Consider the following 24334-nt stretch of genomic DNA (forward strand, 5'->3'; position numbering starts at 1 on the left):
GTGTCGTTCTTCAGATAATCTGATTGTCTGTAACTTGTGTGTAGCATTCTGTGTGTTACTTTTTAAATTCTTTCATTAGCTTAACCAGTATCATGATTGGAGTGTAATTAGTGGCTTTGTTTTGAATTTTTGTACCTGTTGTGTGAGTGTAGTTTCAGTTAAATTGTTTAAGGGGAAGGCAATATCAAATTTTTTGCTACAATTTCTTGGGTTTGTGTCTGATTTGGAAGTTTACATGATGTTCCTGTACCATGTGAAACCGTGGTCACACTTCCCCTCCTAAGGCCTTCTTTGGAGCACTCCCATAAGCATAGCACACACTTTTCTGTGCTCTTCATTTGTTTCAGTTAGATACAACCTGGAAGCTGCAGCTCTTTCAGTTTCCTGCAGTCACCTCTACAGGTCTCAGCTTTGTTCAACACCTGCAGCGAGAGGCAGTTGTAGGATTATCTGGGAATCAACAGATCTCCTAAAGCAAAGTACTGTAGTGTCACACTGGTTATGTGCTTTTAAAACAAAATACCGTCTAGTAAAAATGTTCTATGCAGTTCTTTCTCCTACACCATATATTTCACTGTTTATTTTCTCTCTACGCAGATATTTTCCATAGTCCTTTTACATTTGTGTTACCAGAATTGCACTGTATTTACTTAAAGAGTATTTAAGGGAAAGTAAATATCAAAATTGGTAAATGGCAGATATGATTACTTCACTTGCCAGAAGATGACTATCTTCTAGACAGCAGGCAGTCCTGGCAAGGTATGAGTTCTTCTGGTCTTCTCAGATGTCTTGTTTCTTGTCACAGCCTGTATGTCAGATTTGGAGAAAAGTGACTCTGTCTCCAGGTCAGCAGCTGTCGCTCATGCTACTTCCAAGTCATTCTCATTTTAGGCCACTTGTACTGGGTCAAAGCAATCTGTACCCCTTTCCTGGGGGAGAAGGTGGGAGAGCAGAAAACCTTGAAGATCTTGTTACCTGCACTGGTGAAAATCCATCATGCTGAGACACTGACACTCCAGGGCCTTCGATTCCTTTAGAAACGGTCCCTCAGCTTTAGCCCTTGAATTGGTGCTGTAGATGCATTAATGTTTATAGCATCAAGGAGCTGCTACCTTGCAATGTGGCTGAGTGTTTGTACTTCTCCGGAATCTATTGGTCTCCCTCATCCTTGACTAAACTTTTACTAGGTATGTTCCTCTAAATGGTAAAACAGGTTTAATTTACATGGAGAATTTTACTAGTACAGAGTTTATATGTTTGCACAAATGATTTGGGAATTTGTGAGATGTGTCTAACTTTAGTTCAAAAAAAATCTGAAATAATTATGTAAGTTGATATAGAAATATTTTCTTCTTAAAGTATTGGTTTATTTAGCACTAAGCCTCATTGATAGAGGAAGCTAATGGTCATGTGCCATCCCAAAGTGATCACTGTGTGTTTAATCTGTTATGTAGCATAGTAGAGATGGCATGGAAGTATGATTAACCGTGTTTTTATTTTTACCTGTTCTAAATCTTAGTCTGACAGATCAGCAGCACTGATATAAAACCTGGAGTTTATGGCTTTAAGCTGGGACTGGGGGAAGCATGTACATGCATTGAGGCAGAGAATACCTGTGCAACTTCTAACTAACTTTTCCAACTTTTCCATATATCCATTGCAATTACACATCCACCTTTCATTTTAGCACTTTAGTTCTGAGCAGTTAAGCATTTCAAAATTCCAGAAATATGCACTTTCAAATTGAAAGAGTAGTAGTCTACTCAACTCACTGAAATTGAATTTATCTCTCCTTTTTTAATTCCAGAGCTTTCAGGCTAACATACTTAATATGGCTCCTTCCTTCTCTGAGTCTTGCGACTCTGCAGAAGTGAAAGCTCTCTGCTCCTGCAGAGTAGAACCATGCAGCCAGGGAAAGGTTGACCACCTTTCCCTATTTTAAGCCAGACAATGCAAAAAAACATTATTTATTTGAAATTTTATTGCTCCCTCCTCCTAGGAATTCTCTAAGCAATTCGGGATTCTTAAAGACATCCATGAAGAAGGTGCCTATCGAGAAAGTTTTCATGAATTGCTGCTGAATTCATGAAGAAAGTGGTTTTCATTGTCAGTAAGCTGTATTATAATGCTGAATAACACTACTGGTTTATAGCTCTACAGATAAAGGTCAGATGTATGGAGTTCTTAGGAATAATGGTTATAGGACAGTCACATTGTTTAGGGTTAGGGAAAGGTGTGTTTGAGGGAAAGATTATCTCCAAACTGAATAAAAGGGAGTGAAGTGCAGGGTCAGGGAGGGTGCATGTGAAATGTCTGAATAACCATTGATTAATCATTTAAAGAGATTGTATTTTGATGAGAGACCAAACAAGAGGCTTCAGCACCAAAGTGGAATTTTTGGAAAGTTGTGAGTATGAAAAATGGAGCGTTTATGAGCAAAGTTGTAAATTGAGAGCCGATCATTTAAGATTACCATGTAGATGTGATCACATGTGGAACATAGCTGAATCTCTCCTTGCAGATCCCACAAACCTGTCCCATTCCTAGTGCAGATCCAGTATCAATCTCTGCTTGTTGAGTAGTGAAGCTGTAACACATAACAGGGCACTGTGTTGCAAGCTTTGCTATTACTTAGACTTCATTACTCTTCCAAAATATTCTAAATACATGTACCAGTAAGCTTAAAACTATTATAAATCATTAAAACCAGATGACACACAAAGCCAAATGAATCAGGTCTATTGGGGGGGGCATATCCTCAGTTATTTCTTATCGTGTTTGTTCATTTAATGAATTTTGCCAATTAGCAATTAATTTGCAGTAGGTCTCCTAGTCATTAGTGTGAATTAGCAAGATTTTGTTGGCGGTATGTCTGAACAGAAATAAAGGCATAGAAAATCCTGTGTCATCCAGAAGCTCAAGGGTACTCAGCTGTGAGACCCTCTGCAGAAATCAAAACAGTCGGGACCAATTCCTATTCTCTCTCTCCCTACAATGAAAGTGAGGTGGATGCTCTGTTAGTCTATTTAAGCTGGGTAGCCCAATTCCTGATCAGTGCCCTTTTCTCTGGGGGAGAGCAGACTGTATCAGTATCGATGTACTTTGTGCCTCTCAGGCCAAGTGCTTTAATGTGCAGGCAGAGGTTGTGTCTCCCAGGATCAGGCAAAGCTTCCTCCGTCTAGGGAAGCCCTGGTACGGGGGCTTCATGATGTTGATTCACACAATTTTCTGTAGCTCTTTATTTATTTTTCTCCTGATACACGCGGTTCATGTGTTTAATGCAGGTTGTTTATAGCAAGAACAAAGGATTGCAGTCCTTAAATCAAAAGCGATGTTGGTGTAATTATAAGCACAGGCTGGTATAGCAAAGAGGGCTGTAGGGAGAGGTTGTCAAAGGACAAGAGCATCCAAAATATAGTAACCTCAAAAATCCCAGCTAATCAGTTTTCTGACTAGAGCAATCTGTTTCCCAGGTATTATTATTATATGGGGATTTAAAAGATAATAAATAACAATAATAGTCTAGTATGAGGCAGGAAAGAAAAGGGCAAATGCCATTCACCTCGGATGCAGTGGTTTCTGCTGGAGTTCTCTGAGGAACATAATTTTCCTGAGCCCATGACCATCCCAGGAGCTGAGGTGTAAGAAAGGAGACTGCACTGAGTGTTGTTTTATTTAATGTAGAGGTTTGGCCTGCAAAAACTGCATATTGCAGCACACATTTCTCCATCTCAAGCCAGAGAGCTGTTCTCTGTGCTGTGTGACTGGGACCTTGGTCCCTGCAGATTCCTTCCTTCTCTCAGAAATGAGGGCAGGTGTTACAGCAGTTCTAGCACTGGTGCATCTTTTTGGACTGGGCTTGAGTCAAAAAATGGGAGTGGGATTTGAGCCCCTGGTCTCAGGTTCAGGAGCTGAACCAGACCCTGCCATTGTGCCTGTGCATCAACATGTTTTGGTCAGTCTTCTGCACAGGGGAACTGTGCTCTGGTTGGTGTTGTCGTGCCAGGGTTTTGAGGAGGCGGCGCAGCTTTTGCAAAACAATATCTACTTAAAATGCTAAAACAAAGCAGGGCTTGCTGAAGTAAGCTTGGGCTTATCTGAGCCATACAGGGCACTAAGGCTTCGCCCCTGCAACAAGGCAGCCCAGCTAACGGACCCTAACTAACAGATTATCAGCAGCATTTGAGTAATAGACTGCTCATTTAGTTTTAATACATTTTGCATAGAGAGCAATCAGCCTTCATCAGTCTTAGAGATGAATTGGCTTAGCCAGCTAAATTCTAAAGATATTAGTCCGACAGCAGCCACATAAATCATAACATTTTCTTAATGATGGTAAAATTAAAATATACTCTTGCTTTGAGAAACCAATGAAGCCTTCCTATTTGCAGGCCAGATCCTCCTGCCTGAATTAAAAGGAAGTTTAATTGATGTGTTCTTAAACTAAACAAACAGCCCTACTCCTCCTGAGCGTTTCTAGTGCCCCTTTCTTTGTAGTTAGATTAATTTGTCCTGCCTGTCACTGCCCTATCCTCCAATCTTCAGGAGCATCAGTGAAGACCTTTGCTCTGTATTCATTTGTTGACCAGACTCCTATCAAACAAGAGCAGGACACACACAATATTACAGTTGAAGGCTTTGCTGGAGTAATCATTTGTGTTGCCACTAGTTCCTTGAGCTACTGGAAGCCTCCTAAGGGAAAAGCTTGTGCTCTTCCCCTAACCACCAAACCAAGATATTGTTGCTGAGTTATATGATGTTAGTCCTGCCTACCTGTCCACCTAGCCTAACCAAGCACGGTCTTTTCTGATTTTTTGTCCTTTGTTCCTGAATTCAGCTTGAAGTCCAGCATGCTTTTGCCAGCTGACGCTTGGCAGAAAGGAATGTTGTCTTTAGCTGGAAAGACCGTAATGTGTTTGAGTGCTGGGGACAAGGATGAAGACAGATTCTTAGGAGCTCTAGTAATCATGGAAGTATTGTCTGTCTAGACATCTTCAGTGAAGAGTTGTGGTCCCATGATGCTGGGCTCTCTGATTTTTTTGGTGTCCTAGAAGTTAAGGATAGCACAACCCAACTAGGTCAGCCTGTACATCTCCTGGCTGAGGCAGAATTGTGCGTGTGATCCATCTTAAATGTTCTGCATGAATTCTTGTAGTGGAGTGGACTAATTCTCTGGACCAAGACTTCTTGCTCTCAGGAATATCTTTCTGATGCTCTAGGCTAACTGTTCCATCTCTTGCAAAGCTATGCTAAGTGACCTTTCCTTCCTTGGTATCCAGTTGCTAGCTGCAGCATAGCACACATCAAATAAACGGAACTGTCCCTGTTCTGGTACGATGGGCTGCACTCTTCCCTCATCTGTCTTGGGACTCTCCCAGTCCTGCTGCTTTTCCTCAGAACCTGTGCTGCACAGCTACTGTGGAAGCCTATTTAGTATGATTCTACTCAAGTTAAGCCTCTGGTCCAAAGGCTTGACTGAAATCCAAGTACCTGATACCTCTGGCAGCCTTTCCTCTGCTAAAACAATCATTTTGTAGTCAAATGTAAGATTCAGTCTCTGAAGAATGAAATTCATTGCTGTGCAGAAAACCCAGCACTAAGCCAAAGACCCTCAGGGTATAAATAAGGACAGAGGTGGCCTCTAGTCCTTACCCATGCTGGCTGTTTGCACAAGGACAGGTTTTCCTCTCTTTCCCTACTGCTCCTGTGCAAAGGACAGCAGCTCTCACTGCTGTCCTTTTGCATCCTCTGGATCAGCTTGGTTTCTTTCAAATCCTTCCCTGGTAGCCCTCTTGGTCCTTTGCTGGTGTTTTTATTGTGCTTGTAATATCTAGTGAAAGGACCGGGTACTTTGCAGAGTATACTGTGAAGGGCCTGTTCTCCTGGTGTGCTCTGTAGCATCTGTACTCTGGTTTCTTGGCTGAAATGACGTGATGGAGAAGGTGGGGTTTTTCTAGCAGGTCCTGCGTTTGGTTTGTGGAACTGCTGACAGTATGTATTCAGCTATAGCTGAGTTAAGGTTAGTGCTTTCACCATTTTAGTGTGTGCATGCGGTAGTCCTGCCTTCAAACCAATTAAAAGTTCCAGATGGTGTCTGTTGTTGTCATCTTTGCGTGGCAGGAGTTGTGCTGGGGAAATGAATGCTGTGGAAAAGATATGTTTCAGGGCCTGTGGCTCATGGGAAGTAAGCTGACAGTGAGACCTTCGGGTGAGCTCACCTCCGGGGCCAGTTTTCAGGGGGAATAAAGAATGGCTCTGCCTTCAGGTCATTCCCAGCCCAGTGGTGCAGCTCATGGGTTCATTCGGCAAAGGTTGGGGCCACTGATTGGTGCTGGATTGGTCACAGCTACAGGTTGCTGTTCCCTCTTGGCTGTTTAATGGCCTGCTGGGCAGCTTCAGCTGGAGGGTTCTTCATAGGGATGGTGCTCCCCAGATGAGATGTGGGCTCACCTTCCCAGGATCAGGTGTGGAGGGGCAGTGTATGAATGTGTGCAGTAAGGTGGCTTATGCTGCTGTGTTGTGAATCATCTCTCCTAGTCTGTCTTCTATCCTCATTGAGGAAGGAAAGTGCTTTCATTCGTTCTTGGCTATACCTGCAGGGCTTGGAAACCTGTTCTCCCTGCCATATTGTGCCAGCTGCGTTTGTGCTGCTTGTAATCTAATAAACGCTTGGTCTGAGCAGCTAGCTCTCCTGCTAGAGCCCAAATGAATGCAGAGGAAGGACCCTGCTAAGTGTATGCATTCTTCCTCTCCTGGCCAGCTCTCGTTCCCTTTCATAGCTCACATCTGATGCTTTCTCTCTCACCTAGCCCCTTAGCTCCAATGTAAATGTGTGTTCACACTTCCGCCAGTCAAGTAACTGTGCTCTCTCTGTCTCTCCCCTTTGTTATAAAGCCTGCTCTGTAAATGAATCCCACAGGTCTGGGGCTCAGCAGGTAAAAGGAGAAGTGAGTCTGTTAGCGCATGAGTCTAATCAGGCCGGCTAAAGCGAATAAAGTAGGGCAGCATTTCACATTAGCCACTGTGTAAATGAGCCCTTTGATGGGCTGGGCACCGCAGGAGAGGGTTTGAAGCCAAGAAGAACTTTTGTTGTTAATTCAGTGACACATGGAAACTGTAAAACAGCGTGTCTTGCACACACACGAGAGAGAAAATAAAAGCCCTCACGACCGGGCTTTTCAATGCTTGCCCTCGGACCTAGTCTGAAAACTTTCAGCCCCGTCTCCCTCTCTTACCACTTGATTTTTTCCTTTCTCTCCCTTTCTTTTTTTGTTCCCCCTGCACTATAAAAAGAAAAGCTCTCTTGCCTTTTGAACTAGACGGCTGTGAGTGAGGGCTATCTCTGAGCTGTGTGGCTCTGTTACCTTTGTGTTCCAGATGAAACTGCCAAGCTCGGTGGGACAGAAGAAGATTAAAGCCCTGGAGCAGATGCTGATGGAACTCGGAGTAGGTGAGTAAAGGGGGCACGCGAGAGAGAGAAAGAGACACACAGAGCTAGCCTTTGTTCTTGAGATGGGCTATTTTTTCCCCTAGTAATACAGCAAGTTTCTTGAATAACAGTATGTGAATGGTTTTTAAAATATTTTATGTGTTTTAAAAAAAAAAGAAAGAAAGAGAGAGAGGGTAAAAGCCAGAACAAGATGCACAGGGTTTTTTTCCTCCCAGTAGAAAAATGTTTTAAAAGAGCCTTTGTTTCTCTCTTGTTTGGGCCTTTTTAACCATCAAGAGAGGCAGCACAGTATTAGGAAGGCAAATCTCAGCCTTGCCAGGAGAGGTACTTCTGAGTGTGTTAGTGACCATGGCATGCGCATTGTTCAGGGCTGCCCTGTCTTGCTTTCAAGCTTCATTTCCTCTTAATTTACTGCTCGTGGTGGCAAGTCCAAAATGCGTCTGGGACTGTTCATCCCCCCTTTATATGTTGCATGCTGTGTGAAAATCTGGAGCATCTCTACTGAAAGGCAAGTAAACACACATCTCTCACTCTTGAACTCTGGTGTCTTAGCAGTAGAAAGAAGGGTTCACTTAACATGTACAGTACCTGCTTCTAGCTGGAGGAGAAGAAGTGCAGCCCATGGCCAGCTGCTGCCCTCTGTGCAGTAGGTACAGTTTGCAGGTACTACATGTCCCAGCATGCAGTGCCCCTTGGTTAGACACTTGATGACTCCTTTCCTCCCCTCTATGGCTGGGGAATTAAAAAAAAAAAAAAAAGAAAAGCTTTATTGTTGGTTTAGAGGTGATTACTGAGCCTGCTCCCAGAACCAATTTCTGTTAATTGTTGTTAATTTCGAGGCCAAATAGCCTATGGCATGATATGATGCTTCAGAGACTGTGCAGTTCTGAAGGCCTCCTGTGGCAGGTGAATGCGGCTAAACCAAGGTGGTTTCTTCTCTCTCCTTTAAAACTAAGGGAGGTTTTTGTTTTTGTTTTTTTTTTTCCTTAGGAATAGTCTGTAGGCCAGGGAAAAATGGGAAGATCTGCTCTCTTAGGGGCTGTGTAGTCCAAGATTGAAAACAGAGGAGAGATCAGAGGGAGGGAGATTAATTGGATTATAAATGTGTTTAGTGGAATGGCAGGATTGAGGCTGAAAGAGTGCCAGTGGAGCTTACTAGGGAAGCCTTGGGAAGGATCTGAGGAAGGATCTTGGGAAGGATCTGATCTGCCTCCTAGGGCTCGCTTTCCATGAGCGTGAGGAAGGGTTCCTGACTCCCCACTCCTGTCTTACAAAAACAGCTCAAGTGCTTTCTGTTGCTCCAGCTCTGCTGTGTCTTAGAGTGCAGAAACACCTTGGCTTTGTGTGGGTGACTACACACAGTGCTGGCAGGAAGGGGTCCTGTGGACAGCCCTGCCAACAGGGGACCACTGCTGTGTATCAGGTCAAACATAGAGCTTTATCCTTTTTCTCCCCGGCACATGCAGCTCTTTCTGGCTTTGTGTGTGTGTGTGTGTGCGTGCATGTGCTGGACTGCAGCAGGCTGCAGGGCTTGGAGGTGGCCTGCCAGACCTTGCTACAGCCAGTTCAGGTCCGCATTAAAATGTGTAGCACAGCAGCAGGGCAATTTTCTGCTTCAGCTCTGCCTTGGGAGGAGTGACAAGAGAGACAAGGGAGCTCAGCCCATCAGCCCCTTGTTGGTGGAGGCACAGGGGGCAGCAGGAGTTTTCCTGTCCTCTGTAGCAACGTGTGAGGACTTGCTCCAGAGACTGAGTTCACTTGCTCTGAGCCCTGGACCTAGCAGGTTCATCCTTAGTCTTTGGCCAGAGCCAAGGGAGCTCCTGCAAATTCCAGGTCTCCAGCCCTTAGGGATTCTGCTTGCTAATGAACCATGCAATGGGAGTGAGGCTCTTGGCATATCTTTATGGAAACGAACTGGGCAGCCAGGACCTTTCTAGGGATATGCTGTCCTTGGGTTGCAACTGTGTGTGTTTAACAGGACCCCTTTCCTCCCTAGATCTCAACCCCATGCCCACGGAGGAGATCGTGCAGATGTTCAACGAGCTGCGGAGTGACCTGGTGCTGCTCTATGAGCTGAAGCAGGCCTTTGCCAACTGCGAATATGAGCTGCAGATGTTACGGCACCGATATGAGGCCCTGGCCAAAGCTGGTAGTATTGGCCCCCTCAGTGTGGAAGGCACCCATCCGGACGGCCAGGCAGGGCTCGGCATCGAGGAGGGCAAGGGAGATTCCAAGGACCAGATCATTGATGTAGTAGGAGCACCACTGACCCCCAACTCGGTGAGAAGGAAGGTTGGGGGGGCAGAACAGGGAGCACTCAGGTCTCCAACACAGATGCCCTGACAAGTGCTGGGAACGCTGCCCTGCTCTCCCTCCAGGTGTGCGCGTCCAAGGGAGCACAGCACGCCTGTTCCCCCAAGTCCCAGTGCTGCTCTCTGGGCACATCTCTTGTGCTGGACTGTGTTCTTGGTGCTATAGGTGGGGTCAGCAGGGCTTTCTACATCCTGCATGCAGACAGATGGCTTGACGTGGGTGCCACCACAGACCAAAGCAGTGAGGCCTTGGGTGACGCAAGCTTGCACCGGGGCGGGAACAGTGATGCCAGTACAGCTGCAGGCCTCAGGCGCTTCCCTCCTAGACAGAGCCCCATGAGGGTTGCTCAGCAAAGGGAGGTGAGCGGGAATAGCGGTCCTGAGATGATGAGCCATGACCTGCTCAACTTCCTGGAGTCAGGCAGTAGCCCTACCTGAGGCAGGAGGCTTGGGAAGGAGAGAGGTATTTAAAGAGCCAAGAGGGTGTTTTTATACCACCCTTTCAGTGCAGAGAAAGGAAAGCCAGACTTCGGGGTTCTGGAGACCACCCTAGCTTCCACCATGAGCCCTGTGGCGGCATCCTGGGCACGTGCACATCACCAGCCCTCTCCTCCCTGCCTGCATGAGAGTAGGCTACCTGCCCCTCACCACTGCCTCAGGGCCAAGGCTATACCTGAGGGTCAGCCAAAGTTGCTTTCCCCCTGTGCAGTCCCCTTGCACAGCTGAGCTGAACTGCCTGATAAAAACCTGCCCATCTCCACACACTGGCATCCCTGACGCCTCAGATATACTGCCCCCAGTAGCAGCGGCACAGACCTTTACTTTCTAAAATGTATAATGTATTGCAGGATATTGAGAACACCTTATCTGTCAACGACAGAGGTGACACATTAATCTGGACTTGAGTAATGTCCTATTCAATTGTGACAATATGGAGTCGTAAGGAAGCGTTCCACTGAGCCAGGTTCATGTTTGCAAAGGCGTCTTCTGAGTTTTTTCACTGCATTCAATCCACCACCACCCCCACACACATGCTGGGGTCCGGAGGGGTCTGGTTTGCAAACCTTTCAGGCTGATTCACAGCACACTCGCTCTCCCTTGAGACTTTGCTTGTTGGGAAGTTGGGGGACATGGCGGTGGTGACCGCAGGAGGAGGGAGCCCCAGTGTGTTTCCAACCATGTTCTTCCTCAGCACCACCTCCTGGAATTGGGAACAAAGAGGTGGGCCCAGGCAGCAAAGAGGGGGTTAAAGTGACCTGGTCTCTGACATATTTGAAAGAAATATAATCAAGTTAATTCACTGCAAGGCAAATTCAGTACCTAAAGGGCCCCCATGTTAAATACAGCACTGACCTTTACCGGCTGATTACACAAAGACGACACAATTAGATTAGTCCAAGACAAAAGGTCAAGCACATTCACACTGTGACCATTTTATGCTACCTTTCGAGGGGGGAAAAAATTACATCCCAGCTGGAGGAATATCTTGCAGAGGAGGGGAATGGAGCTGCTGTACCATGTTCTGCCTGGCTCGGTTATGTTGTGAGAGTCAGGCTGGGCCTTGCACTTTGCTTGCCTCATCCCTTTTTCACCTCCCTCACCAGCGAGGCAGTGTAAGAAACCAGCAGCCTGTGGCCCACCAGCAGCTTTTCTGAGGATGGGCTGAACTGAGCGATGGCTGTGTGTGCTCTCTGCCAAGGCTGCTGACGTTCCCTGCCTGGCCAGGAGCTGGCAGGAGCAGCCCCGGTGCCTCTTGCTCAGTGTTGCAGTTAAAACCAGCATAAGAGCAGCAGGCTGGAGTCAGCCCTGAGAAGGGGGATGGCTGGGGAAGGTGCTGGTGGGGTGCATATGAGTGTCCCCATCCTGCACAACTGTAACCCTGAGGGTTCCCAGGATCAGGTGCCTGGTGCGATGGGAATGGTGTAGGAGACAGTAGGCCCAGGACATGGCGCTGCAAAGGCCGTTTCCCGTGTAAGCCTGTGCATTGCCCTGTGTAAGCATAGTGCGCAGCCGCAGGAGCCCCAGCCTTGTTGCCTACCCATGGCTCTCTCATAACGGGGGTGGCAATATTGGTAGTGCAAAGAGCAGAGCAAGTGTTTTGCTGAGGGAGATCCAGCCTCTCCGCTCAGCAGGCTTGTGCAAGCGCAGTGGTGCTCTGTAGTGGTCTTTCCCTCCCTCGCCTCCTGCAGCCCTGGCTCCGGGTATTTCTGTGGGTGACACCTTGCCCTTGCCTTTCCAAGGCTGCTGCAGTGGTTTAACCCAGCCACCCTAGCCTTGAACTCCCAAGTTCAAGCACCTGCTTTGCTGCTGAGCTGCCAGGGGCCCTCAGGGGAGTCATTTAATCTCCCTGCTTCAAATCCCTCTGAGTTAAATAGAGAATCCCTTTGTGCTGTTGAGTGCTGCCCATCCATGGCACTCCACACATTGGATTAAGCATGGATTAGTTCAGTCTCCAAACCAGCTGCTCCTCTGAAGCCAGATTTGTTTCCCCAGAGAGGTGTCTTGTTCCAGGTGTTGGAGGGGCGGAGTGCAAAGCCAGAAGTCGGAGTCAGGACTCCTAGTCCCAAGTCCTGCCCTGGAAACCTAGCTTCCTTTACAGGAGTTGGCGTTAATGAGCAAAGGCACCCCAGGGTCCTGAGGTGCTGGTTGTGGGAGCAGCTGGCTGCCCCCATGCCCCCAGGCAGTGCGCTCAGCCTGCGGACAGGGATACCCTTGTTAGCAGGGTGTTTCTCCAGCTCAGTCCTTGCCCTGGGGATAGGCAGAAGCAACCGTCGCTGGGGGAGCATCCAGCCCCCCAGCAGCACTGCCTGTAGAGATGCTCGGGCCTCGCTGCTAGCCCTGGAAGCCTCTCATGTCTGCATCGAGCACCCGTGGGTGCACTACAGCTCCACGCGGCGGAGCATGTGCTTTTAGCCTGGGTTAGGAGAGGTGCCTGCGTATCCCAGTGGCAAGATGCTCTGAGCCAGCATGAAGCCCATCACTGTTCTGCCCTGCTGTGTCCACTGCATCCCTCCTACCATGGCTGCCTGCCCATCCTCTCCTAGGGGCTGTGGTGCCCATTGCTGACCATTAAAGCAGAGCCGAGATCCCCCCAGTGCCGTGTGCTGCTGACCCCAGTAGGGACTTTACTCGGGGCCTTCGGGAGGTGAAAGGTGAGCCGAACTTGGAACAAATTAGTTCCAAGCAGAAGTTCAGCCAGTTACTCCAGATTGGATCCTTTGATTTCTGCAACTCAGACTCCACTCAGTGATCTGTAATGAGTGACTCTCAGAAATCCTCACATTGCAGCACTTTGTTCCTGAGCTCACAAGTCAGCCCATTAATGGGTAAAGGAAAAGACCTTGAGTCTAAGAAGTCTCGGGTTCAGAGTCAGAATTATTTGACTTTTAAGCTTCCTTTATCTGAACTCCTGCTGACTTCTTGTTTTCTGAGCCTGTTTGAAAGCCAGAAGTTACATTGTTAAGATCAAACATTCTCTCTTTCCAGATGGAGTTACAATATCTGTCTTTTTTATATATATATATATATATATATATAAAATATATATATATAGTGTATATATACCAGGGTGTATATATATTCCTCTTTTTTTTTTTAATCGTTCTTCCCATTAAAAGAAACTAGACTTGTAGGCTCTTGTAAATTATAATGTAAAACATTTTTTTTAACCAGACAGTTCCCAATTTTGCCCAAGGCAACTGGAATAGCTGCGCCACAGAAGGCAATAGGAAGGTGATTAATATGAATTTGTGACATATTTGAAAGATGGGTCTTTTGCCATATAAAGATTATCAAACACATGTGCTCTTCCCCATTAATTCCACAGCCTTCCCAGGAAAGCTACAAAGCTCAGATCCTTTGTTTCCAGGGTGGGTTTTTGTTTTTTTAAATGTACCTTTCGGTCCCCTTGATTACCATGTATTTGATTTTTATAGGGCATCTGTTCACACTGTTGTGTGGGTTCTCTGGCCCTTTTATTTCCCTGTTAATCGGATCCCGAGAAGGCAGCCGTGCCAGGTCCTCTGACGAAACCCTTGTGTGTGTTGTATTTAACTTTTAGCCGTGCAAATTCCATGCTCTGTTTGCCGTCTGCCCAGCGCAAAGTGGAGACTCGGGGCTGTGTTCCTGCTGGGGGAGGCAGGCAAGGCCTCCCACTGTGTGCGCTGCCCCCAAGAGCACACGCTTGCATGTGTGTGAGACCAGACGGGTTGAAGGAGGAGGGACAGGCAGGCCTGGCTTGTTTTGGAGAGCGATAGCTCTGCCTTCTCCGTCCCCTGGGAGCCTGCTGGCTTGGGCGGTGGCAGAGCCAGCATTGCTGCTGGTTGGTCTACCTGGAGTTATGCTAGAGTTGACTGACTGGTGCTCACCTCCAGACCTGTCCTATGCCTTCCCAGGCAGGCTGCAAAAGCCCTCCATCCAGGCCGCACAGCCATGGAGGAAGGCATGAGGATCAGTGCTGGCATACCAGGTCCCCATAACTTGGTTGAGACAGCCAACAGTCAGTTAATGGAGTGGAGAGGGGGGAAGATCACACGTGTGTTGGATCTGGCTCCTAGCTGTCATTCCCAACCTTTGGCAGCACAGGTGTGAGTAGCCCCTGGGCTGGGCTCTGGCTGTGCCCCTTCAGTGATGTGGTGTGTTGCTACCACGATATTTTCTGTGATAATCATCAGTTATCCTCATTTTACTCTGTGCCTCAGCCCTTCTCCCAAGCTGCTCCTGCCTCATCCAGCTTCATCGGGCTGCAGCTGCTGTGTGAAGTGCTAAAGTGCAGGCCGGGGGTGGCTGAATGTCTGCAGGGCTTGGCATGGCGGGGACCTGACCGCAGTCACCGTGCCTGTGCAGCGCTTCCGCAGCCCCTGGCATCCACCACTGCCCGCGATGCATTGCACAGAGGACCCGATCTCATACGGTGTGGCAGGGCCCCGTGGGCTCTGCTGTTGCTTGTCCCTACAGTACCCAATGCACGGGGTACCCAGTCACTCTCTGGCCATGCCGGGGCACCCAGCATCCAGGAGCCCAGCTTTGGTTGCTGTCCTGTCTACGATGGGATGTTGTCTCGGTCGTAGTGTCTGTGCAGCGCCTAGCACAGTGAGTCTCATTGCGAATGCATTGATAAGGCCGGGGTTACGTTCCCAGCTTGGTATGGATGTCCCTGTCCTCCCTTGGATGCCCTGGTTCAGCCCTGCAGCCTTTTCTGTGAAAGGTGAGGCTCACTAGAGCCCACTAGTCTTGCTCAGGCATGGACACATCGGTGTGCACTGCCCAGAAGCGAGGTGGTTTTTGGAGGATCTGTGGTTCTCCATCAGCCGCCTGTCCCTCCTGGGGTGCTCCAGGGCCGTTTCACGGCAGGTCTGAGCCCACCTGGAAAGCAGAGGTGCTGCGTGCAAGGAAGGGTTGAAGACTCTGCCCTTTCCTGCTCTGAGCACCCCCCGGCACAGCTGCTGATGAGGTGGAGCTGCTCTGCTCTGGGGTTGCGCTCCCAAAGCCCTGTTCGTTGGGTGGTCTTGTGCACAGGCTCTTTTGGGCCAGGGCTCCTGGGGCTGCTGTGATGTTGCAGAGCTCGGCCCCTGTCTCCTGGTCGCCCCCAGGCCTCCTGCGCCGCAAAAACGACTGTCCCGAAGCTAAACATTGGGTCAGTCCCTGTCTGTGTTGGGGAGGTGATGTCCCCCGAGGGTGCTAGCCCAGTGCCTCTCGTCTTCCAGGGCTCCAGCTCCACCTTCACCCAGGCGGACAGCAGCATGGTTCAGCGCTGCTCTGGCCCTGCCGGCTCTGCCGCTCACTGCCCCCGCTCCGCGGCCGGCTCTGGGACAGGCTCCGAGACAGGCGGGTGTGTTTGCTGCGTGACCTGAGCGCTCCCACCCGCTGACCCTGGTTTTTCTTTTGTTTCCCCGTCTCCCTCTTGGAGCAGAGAAAGCGAAGGGAGTCGGCCTCCAGCTCCTCCTCCGTCAAGAAGGTGAAGAAGCCGTGAGCCCCCTGCGCTGGGCGAGGAGGAGGTGCAGAGCTGTGTGCAGGGTCAGTGCCGTCCCGTCCTGGAGCCCCCGGGACAGCTGGCTGACTGCCGCCATGGGGCAGGAAGGGGGCCTTGCTGGGGCAAATGATACAGCGCTCCAGAGAACAGCGGGAGCCATCCCCTTCCCAGCGCCACGGCCCCATCTGCCCCCAGGACTGCTGGAGTGGTGCGGCCTCCGGACACCTGCAGCAGGTGCTGGAGGGCGGCCCCGAGGCTGCAGGGTGCCGTGCAGCGCTCTGCCAGCAGCCGCTGCTCCGCACGAGGCTGCCCTGTGTCCGCTAGCATTAGCTGCGTTTTTGTTCTGGTGGGTTTTTTTTTTTTTTTAAACATGCCAGATTTTTGTGAGCGTCCCTGTAAATACAGAACCCGTCACTTGTACCTGAACCAGAGTCGTCATTAGCCCTGGAAAGCCTGTGTGGAGCGGGAGGAGAGCGGATGCGAGCCGTCTCGGCTCCGCCCCAGGCAGGGTCCCTGGGAGCCCCGGGTGCTCTCTCTTGGCTCTCTCTGGGCCCATTTCCCTCGGTCGCAGGGGTTGCAGTGGGGGTTACTGCATCCCCTGGTGCCCTCCGGGCCACCAGGCCTGCGGGGAATGCTGCTGCCCTGCTCCGAGCTGTGGTGGGTGACCGTGGTGGTGCCGCATTGCTGCCCCCCTCGGCTGCAGCCGCCTCCATCCACTCGTGGGGATTTCACCAGCCTGCGCCCCGTACGCCTGGCCCCCAGGTATCTGCTGTCCTCCAGGGGTTCTTGCATGGGCAGATGGTGCTTGCTGCCCCACACCTGCGAGTGCCACCTGGCCCTGGCCGAGGGGCTCCTCCGCCAGGCCTACCCGTTCACAGGTGCGGCCCCCCCCCATGGCTGGGAAACGCTCGTGTTGTCCCCGGCGCTCACTGTCTGGCCCGGTTCTTCCTCCTGCCGCCCTGCTCGAGGCAGGCGGGACACCTCTGCCTTCAGTCTGCAGTGAGAGGGGCCCCCTGGTCTCTGCACCTCGTGTTTAGCTGGGTGCCGGGGCTCGTGCACTGCCTCTGCAGCTGCTGCCATGGCAGGCACCGGGCAGCCCCGGCAGCGCGCTCTGCTCTGCACAGAGCTCCCCTGCCCGCCTCGCGCCTGCCCACCCCACGGCCCCTCCGCGCGCTGCCTTTCGAGTGTGGCTGGTGATCGATATGCCGTGACAGCGTCCTCTGAGTCACATTCTCGCCTGCAGGAGTAAAGGGCAAAGGCCAAGTTCTTAGTTTTCATAGAAAACTAATTAGACGACTCCATCGAAAATAGGTCAATAAACCTGATGAGGGGCTGCACAGAGGGAGCCATTAAAACCCCCATGACCTTTGCTTGGAGCATGCGGGCTGGGGCTGCCCCTTCCCTCTGGGAGCTGCCCACTTCCGACTGGCAGGACAACCTTGTTCCTGTTGCCCAGTCTCTGAGGGGATCTGCCCGCCCTGCCCCGGACACGGTGGTGCTGAGTGCCCTGCCGTTGGTACCAACCCTTGGTCTCATGGTGCTGCAGAGCTGGCTGCATTTGTGATGGCTCTGCTGGGCTCCAGCCCGGGCAGGCGAGGGCTGTGCGTCAGGGTGCCGGCACCCTCGGGGCACAGCAAACGCCCCAGCACATCCTCCTCTCCATCTTGTGCAGTGTAAACCGCCCCCACCAGCACAGTTTGCCAAGCGCTGGGATGGCCAAGTGCAGTGCTGGCTGCAGCCTGCGGCAGAGAGGGGCTAAATGCAGTAGCAGCCCTGTGGGTGCAGCTGCTACTCAGGCGGGCGCAGGGCCCTGCAAGGGCACTTGCAAGTTGTGGCGGGTAAAGTCAGTTGCTGTCGTTCACGTTCTGCCCTGTGCGGGATGAGTCAGCCCCACGGCGTGGCCTCGCTGCGCAGGGCCCCACGGCCCACCGCGGAGGAGCAGGGCTGCTGGTGCGCTCCCCACACTGCCTCGGCAGGGGCACAGGCGCCTGGCACTGCATGTGCCCGGCTCGGCACGAAGGGGCTCCTTTGCACGCTCTCGTGCAGCAGTGAAGGCCCAGGGGTGCTTCGAGTCCTTGCTTCCCTGGCAGGCACATGTGGGCATTGCCAGCGCACGTCTCTGGCTGATGTAATCCTGCACAGTGGTTAAACCCCCACAAATAGCCTGTCCTGCCCTCAGGCCGCTGGCACTGGGGCTGGGCTGTGCCAGGCTGCAGGGCAGGGTGACAAGCCCGTGGGCCATGGTGGCCCTGGCACTCTGCGGTCACCCCGTGCTGGGCACGAGGCTGTGCTGGGGGGCACCCCGGGCTCAGCCTGCTGGGGGAGGCTGGCAGCATCCTCGGGGCCGTGCTGTCCTGGGGCACCAGGGCTGCGCAGCGCATGCAGCCCCCGTGCATGCGGCAGGTCCCCTCCCTGCTATCACTGAGCAGGGCACGGATGGGCAGGGCTGGCAGCTCCTTCTGGGGAGCAGGCAGCTTGGCCAGGGCACCAGCAAGCACAAGAACAGCCAGGATGGTGGGGGAGATTGGCAGACACACCTGTGGTACCGGCGTTAGGTGACCCTGGACCCCCCCCCCCCCCGGGCCTCCCTTTACAGCTAAAAAACCTTGTCTTTGCACAGTTTTTTGGGGGGAGGGGGCAGATGTGCTGGGGTGCTGTACCCCCATGTGGGGGAACACCTTGCAAGGCATCATCCTGCTCCTGTGTACCCACATGGCACCCCCGTCTTGGTCCCCTCCGACCCCGCCGGCTGCCCTCCCCCCCGCCGCACACACTCGCCACGCGCGGGCACAGCCTGGGCTCCTTTACCCCCAAACTTTATTCATGTGGCACATTTACAGCAAGGATTGGAATAACTAGACAATGAAAATGCTGGGTTTGCATTATCGGTTGGTTTAACTGGAACACCACACACCATGCAGTCATGTACCGCCAAGTTCAGTGCCTGTATTGCCCTTCTGGCTGCCATCACCGGCTTCGCTCCAGGCCATGCACGCACGGGCCCAGGGCTGCAGCCTCCCTGCAGGTCAGCGCCCGGACGAGGGCTCCATTCAGCAGGGCCCCAGGGCTGGGTGATGCTGGGGGACACGTGCCCCCAGCCTGCCCCATGACTTCCCCCCAGCCGCCCTGGCCGGCCGGGAGCCCACCCAGCCGGAGGGGATGTGCTCGGCAACTCTCTCAGGCAACAAGCCAGCTGCTGCTGAGCGTCTGCAGGGACCTGCGAGGGGCACGGCACGGCCCGCAGCATGCGGGGGCCATGGGGACACGGGGGGCTTAGCCTCGGCTTGGGGACCGAGGGAGGCCGGATGGGGTTGGAGGCGAGCGGGGTCAGGGGCCTTGGCCAATTTGCAGCTCCCCTGCTTGGGTATCTGTGAGTTGGGGGGGGGCCAGCGCTCGCCGGCACGTCCACCGCCGGCAATGGACGTGGTGCTGCGACGGGCCTGCCCCCGGTGGAGCTGGAATCGGCAGGGCTGGCGCAGGGCTGGGCATCCCACCCATCCCTGGAAGAGGCACGAGCAGACGGGACGGGGACGGGACAGGGGACTCCGCGCGGACACTGCCACCTCCCTCCTGCTGCCCGCCCGCCGTGCCCCTGCCCCACTGAACGGAGCCCTCCGGGGCCCCGCAGCCCGCGGTGGGGCTGCCAGGGGCTCTGCAGCGGAGAATACAGGCACTTCACCTTGAACATAAAGAGACGGATTGCGTTTGTCACATACAGGAGTCAGAGAGGGGTTAGTGTTGATTCAAAAAGAGGGGAAAAGGCGCTCGGGGAAAGGCCGGGGCTGGCGGGGAGGGTTAGGGGCCGTCTCGACACTGCTGCGTCTCTATGAGCGCAGCCCGGGCGCAGGCACGCGCCAGTGTTGCTGCAGCAGCCATCAAGGCCTGAAAACATAAAACCAGAGAAAAGAAAGAGGGGAAGGTGGGGGCGGCCCATGCCGGGGGGACGGTCTGGCTACAGGGCGGGAGAGGGAGGACGGGGTGGGACATGGAGGCGGGGATGGAAATCGGGAGCTAAAGAAAAGAACAAACTACGAGTCTAAAATGTGGTGCAAGCGCCCTACGCGGCTGTCCGCTAGCATGGCATAATGTCCGGAGCAGCCCAGAGAGGGAGTCACATCAGGTCTACACAGATTTGCCTTCCCATATATACAACCTCTACTGGAGTTAACAGCTGAATTGAGATTTGTGTCGGTTCCTCTGGCCTCGGTTGCCGTTTGAATGCTAGAGCCCGTCCTCCCCGCCTCGCCGGCGCCGGGCGCATGCAGCCCTGCCTGGCCTGCCCTGGGGATCAAAAGGGTTTGGAGGTCTGCTTGAAGATGAAGCCTCTATGGGCCAGTGTCTTCATGATGTTGGCGATGTTCTTACAGTCGTCTGCGGAGAGAGCACAGAGGCGCCGGGTTAGAGCCGCGCTCCGGCCCGGAGCCGGCGTGGGGCAGCCAGGACGTCTCTCAGCCCAGGCCCCCAAGGGTACAGGCTGTGCCTGGAGCTGCACGGCCCCCGCGTCCCACCAGCCCTGGCTGCCGGGCACAGGCGCTGCTGGAGACCCCTGGCCTGGCCCGCAGGCAGGGACGGACCCTCTGCCCAGGACCCATGGAGAGGACATGGACCCAGGTGGGGACGCGGGCGGGCTCAGCCCCACTAGCCTCCCCCAGGCGGGGGGGGGGGGGGTCATCGCTGCTCTCGGCAGGGCTCCCCAGCCCCGCGCAGGGGAACAAACCCAGCCGCTGACCCCGCCAGGGGCAGGAGCGGGGCAGCACCTCTGCCCCCGGCACCCTGCAGCGGCGTGGGGTGAGTGCGGGGCACCCGAGCCCCCCTGCACCAGCCCCCCCACCCCTCGCAGGGGTACCCGGAGGCCAGGCCCCCCGTTAGGGCCCCAGCACCACACTGGGGCGGCTCCAGGCGGCTCTGAGCCGGGCCCCTGCCCGCCCCGGGGGTGGCATCGCCCAGGCGGTGCCCGGCCTCATGTCCCTGGGCTCCCCGGCCCAGCGCTCACCCCGCAGCCCATGGCGGGGCTGTGGCCGCTGCCGTCGCGGGGCTCACCCCGGGCAGGCGGGTGGGGAGGGAAGGCAGCGTTCCTGCAGGCTGAGCCAGCGCTGACTCCCAGCCCACAGCTGCTTCCTGGCGAGCCCAGCACCGGCCCCAGGCTGCGAGGCCGTGGGCTGCGCTGGCTCCCCTCTTCCAGCTCCCTCCGTCCCTCCGGTGGCACTGGGCCGCTGGCAGCCAGCAAAGGGGCTCTTGCCGCAGCCGGTGCCCGGGGTCAGGGATGCTGGGCCACGCCAGAGCCCTTCTCCACCGGACAGGCATGTTCCTCCCCTTCCCTTCGTCCTCACCGGGCAGAGGCCGCGTGCGGCGCCCGGCTCCGTCCTGCTCCGCGGCCTCGAGGCAGTGCTGGGGAAGCGCGGCACGACCGCTCTCTCCACTCACGCCTGCGGTTTGGGGTCAGCCCCGGCCCGTCCAAGCGCGGCCCTCGGCCCCGCCGGGTGCTCCCCAGAGTGGGGCGCCCCAAGACGCCCCGGCTTGCGCGCCGGCCGGCTGCAGGCGCCCGGCATGGCGAGCTGCGGCCGGCACCACGTTCGAAGTGGGTGCGGGGGGCCGGCCCGCGGCGCCGCGGCTGCTGGAGCGAGAGGTTGCAGGGCAGCGAGCCGGGGAGGGGGAAGGCTCTCGCTTGTGTTATTTACCTGGGACTAAACGCAGGCACCGTTTGCTAAAATAGAAGCCGGGCTTAAATTGATTCCTGGTGTCTATATTTCATGTTGAAAATTGGCTTGTAAATCCATGTTTTGATCTATGAGGGCCGTCTCCTTAAGAAAAAGCAAGAGTAAATGTGTAATTTCTCCCTTGACAGCACACGGCACAGAGGCGATCCTTCTTCCCGCTCCCCTCCGTTTCGGGACAGCTCCACTCGTTCCGATTACCACTCTTTCTTCCTCGCCCCACGCCTTGATGTCTCCATTTCATTACCGCGCGCCCATTTATCAAGCTGTTACCGTAAGGGTGACTTTGCCCACTTGTGTGTGGCAGCGGGGCCCGGCTGACACGGGGAGAGGGTGCCCCGGGAGGGGGCGCAGGCAGGGCCCCCCTCTCGCCGCCCGCCGCGGGATGGATGTGGTGGTGGAAGGAAGGCTGCATCATTACTGATGTGTAAATGATAAAGAAGCCTCCACATCCATCTCCCAACTGTAAATCCAAGGAGTGCTTTATAATCAAGCTACAGTGATAATAATGTGAAATTAGGTCTCTCTATCAACGGGAGGAGGCCTTTTAATCACGGCTTAAAGGGTGAAAACGCTGTTTATCATAATTGAACTGTATCCGGGCTAATTGTGGCCATATTTCACTGTCTAGGAGACAGCAGGCTGCCGGCTGACAGTGCCGCGTGCCGGATTGAGGGCCCTGTGCAGACAGGCAGGCTCTGCCCCGCCGCCAGGTGCGTGTGCGCAGGTACGGCGCCGCCTCGGCCACCGCTGCACTCCCGCCGAGCCGGGTCTGGCCCGCCTGCCCGTGGGGGCGGCACCTGCCCCAGCGTGCCCAAAATCTCCCTGGACAGTAGCAAAGCTCCCGGCAGCGGGCCGGCACGGGAGCTGCTCCTCTGGTGCGCTGGGAACGGGGGCCAGGCCAGAGCGATGCTGCGGGGAGCCGACCCCAACGGAAACGGCTCCTCCAGCGGGCATCAACCCCCATGCTCGCCCGTGGCGTGGAGGGGCATCCTGTGGCCGCCTTTCCTGGCCGTACGGAGCTTTCCCTTGTGTGTATCCCCACGGGGGACTGCCCCGAGCTGCCGGAGACCCCACCTCCTGATGCAGGTAACATCCCTGTCAAAGCACTGGCGTTGCAGACAGGCCTCCCCGGCACCAGGAGCAGGTGGCCCCAGAGCCCTCCTTGGGGCACCCCGGTCCCTCGCCAGTGTGCCAAACAGGGGAAGGGAGCCAGGCACAGGATGCCCGGACCGTCCTCCTGCCTCCGAGCACACTGGCAGCGCGGCCAGCCTCGGGCACAGCCCGGCAACGGCGAGGCATCCCCAGCCCACGGGCCGGCGCGGGGCAGAGACGGGCACTTGGTATTTAGGGAGCTGCCCAGGACCATCCCCTCCACTGTCCCAGCACAAAACCAGCTCTCGCCTTCCCCTCTGCTGGGACTGCAGCAGGGATCCCCCGCGCTGCACCCCCAGCCGCCCCGGCCACAGCCCCCTGCCCCAGCCACCGCGATGGCACCGTGCCAGCTCCCAGGCCCGGGGAAACCAGCAAACCTTCCCCGTAAAGCAGCTTTTACGGGGACACAAAGGGAAACGGTGGCCCAAAACCAGCAGGACCTGAGGCCGGAGGGAGCGCAACGCCTGCTGCAGTGCCGAGAGCGCTCTCACCCTGCAGCCAGGCCTGGCCTGGTGCCCGAAAAAAGCCAGCGCAAAGCAAAACCTGGCTGGCACCTGCTCTATCAGGCTGGTGACAGGTACGCGGCTTGCGTTTAAGAGGCGCCTGCAGGCTGGTGCTGCTGCCCAGCCGTCCCGCACCGCCGGCGCACCGCGGCAGGGCCGGGGCCGCGCGCAGGGGCCGAGCCCCGCAGGAGCGGAGAGCCCAGCGAGGGACAGGGAGCCCGCGTGCCAGACACCGTTTCTTCTGGGTAGTTGGGCATTTCGGTACGAAAGCTGGGCCAAGGTCAACCCCCTTCTTGCCGATCACCAAAGACCGTGTCATGGAGCCACCCTGCTCCCCCCGCAATATCTCCCTGGGCTGGCATGGGCAACGCTATCACTCCTGTATGACTTTAAGGAAAACTGCAGAGACCTGGGAAACAGCCAAACTGGCAGCAAGACCCCTCCTGGCCACTGCGTCCCCCCCGGGACTCCCGAGCTGGCCTGCCGCAGACCGGCCCGATGCTCTCTAACCCCTCCGGCGCTGACAGCCTGCACCCTAAAACCACACCAGCCGCCCCTGCAAAGTCCTCGCTTGCTTCCACGCTTGGTCCCAAAGTTGGGAGCTGCCCCCTGCGCCATCTCCCTCCAAAGCCGGCGGGACCCCGGCAGGTACGTGCCACGCAAACACCTGAGGAGCCGCGCGCACGGGTAGCATCCTCCTCGCCGTCCCAAGCGGCATGCGGCCCCGCTGCGGCCGAGTGCCAAGCTCGTCATAAGTCATTTAGTGAGACTGATTCCAAATCAGCGCCAAGGTAAACACGCTTATTATAATTATCCATGTAAAAAAAAATCAACAACAGCAGAACAACTTTCTAATATGCAATTACAGCCATCTATTGATTTTACAATGTAATCCGCTCCGATTGATTTAATAACACAATTATAGGCTGGCTCTCGGGATATTAGAGTGGGAGATTTTCATAAACTCCAAAGCAAAAAACTAAGCGGCTTTTAAAACAACACAGTCAGATGGCCGTTTGGGGAATTATTAGCAATATGAAATCCTCTAAATCTGGCCGTCGTTACCTTGTGAAAGGAATTTCTATTACAAAAATGGCAATTGACAACCTAAGAGAGCGCGAATGGGATTGCTTTTCTGCTCTTTCAGTGCTTAATCCATTCCAGAGGTGACCACGGGGCTCGGGATGCGCCTGGATCCCAGGCAGGCAGCGCGTGGCCAGCCCTGCGCT

General features: G+C 54.2%; 2 protein-coding genes across 4 annotated transcripts in view; one reads left to right on the forward strand and one right to left on the reverse strand.

The window, feature by feature from the left end:
- DMAP1 (DNA methyltransferase 1 associated protein 1) overlaps positions 1-16153 on the forward strand; it is a 36430-nt gene extending 20277 nt beyond the window's left edge. The window contains exons 9-11 of one of the 2 annotated variants that reach the window (XM_067301103.1): positions 7378-7450; positions 9447-9730; positions 15674-16153. In XM_067301103.1, the coding sequence (XP_067157204.1) occupies positions 7378-7450; positions 9447-9730; positions 15674-15733 (417 nt within the window). In that variant the 3' untranslated portion in view covers positions 15734-16153. Of the gene's footprint in view, positions 1-7377; positions 7451-9446; positions 13563-15673 lie in introns of those variants that run through there. The other variant, XM_067301102.1, reaches the window with a different exon arrangement.
- Positions 16154-18521: 2368 nt separating this feature from the next.
- ERI3 (ERI1 exoribonuclease family member 3) overlaps positions 18522-24334 on the reverse strand; it is a 160303-nt gene continuing 154490 nt past the window's right edge. For both annotated transcript variants that reach the window (XM_067300471.1, XM_067300473.1), the window contains exon 8: positions 18522-20104. In XM_067300471.1, coding sequence (XP_067156572.1) covers positions 20022-20104 — 83 coding nt within the window. In that variant the 3' untranslated portion in view covers positions 18522-20021. The remainder of the gene's footprint in view (positions 20105-24334) is intronic.

The sequence above is a fragment of the Apteryx mantelli genome, chromosome 8 (assembly GCF_036417845.1).
Source record: "Apteryx mantelli isolate bAptMan1 chromosome 8, bAptMan1.hap1, whole genome shotgun sequence".
NCBI classification, from domain to species: Eukaryota; Metazoa; Chordata; class Aves; order Apterygiformes; family Apterygidae; genus Apteryx; species Apteryx mantelli.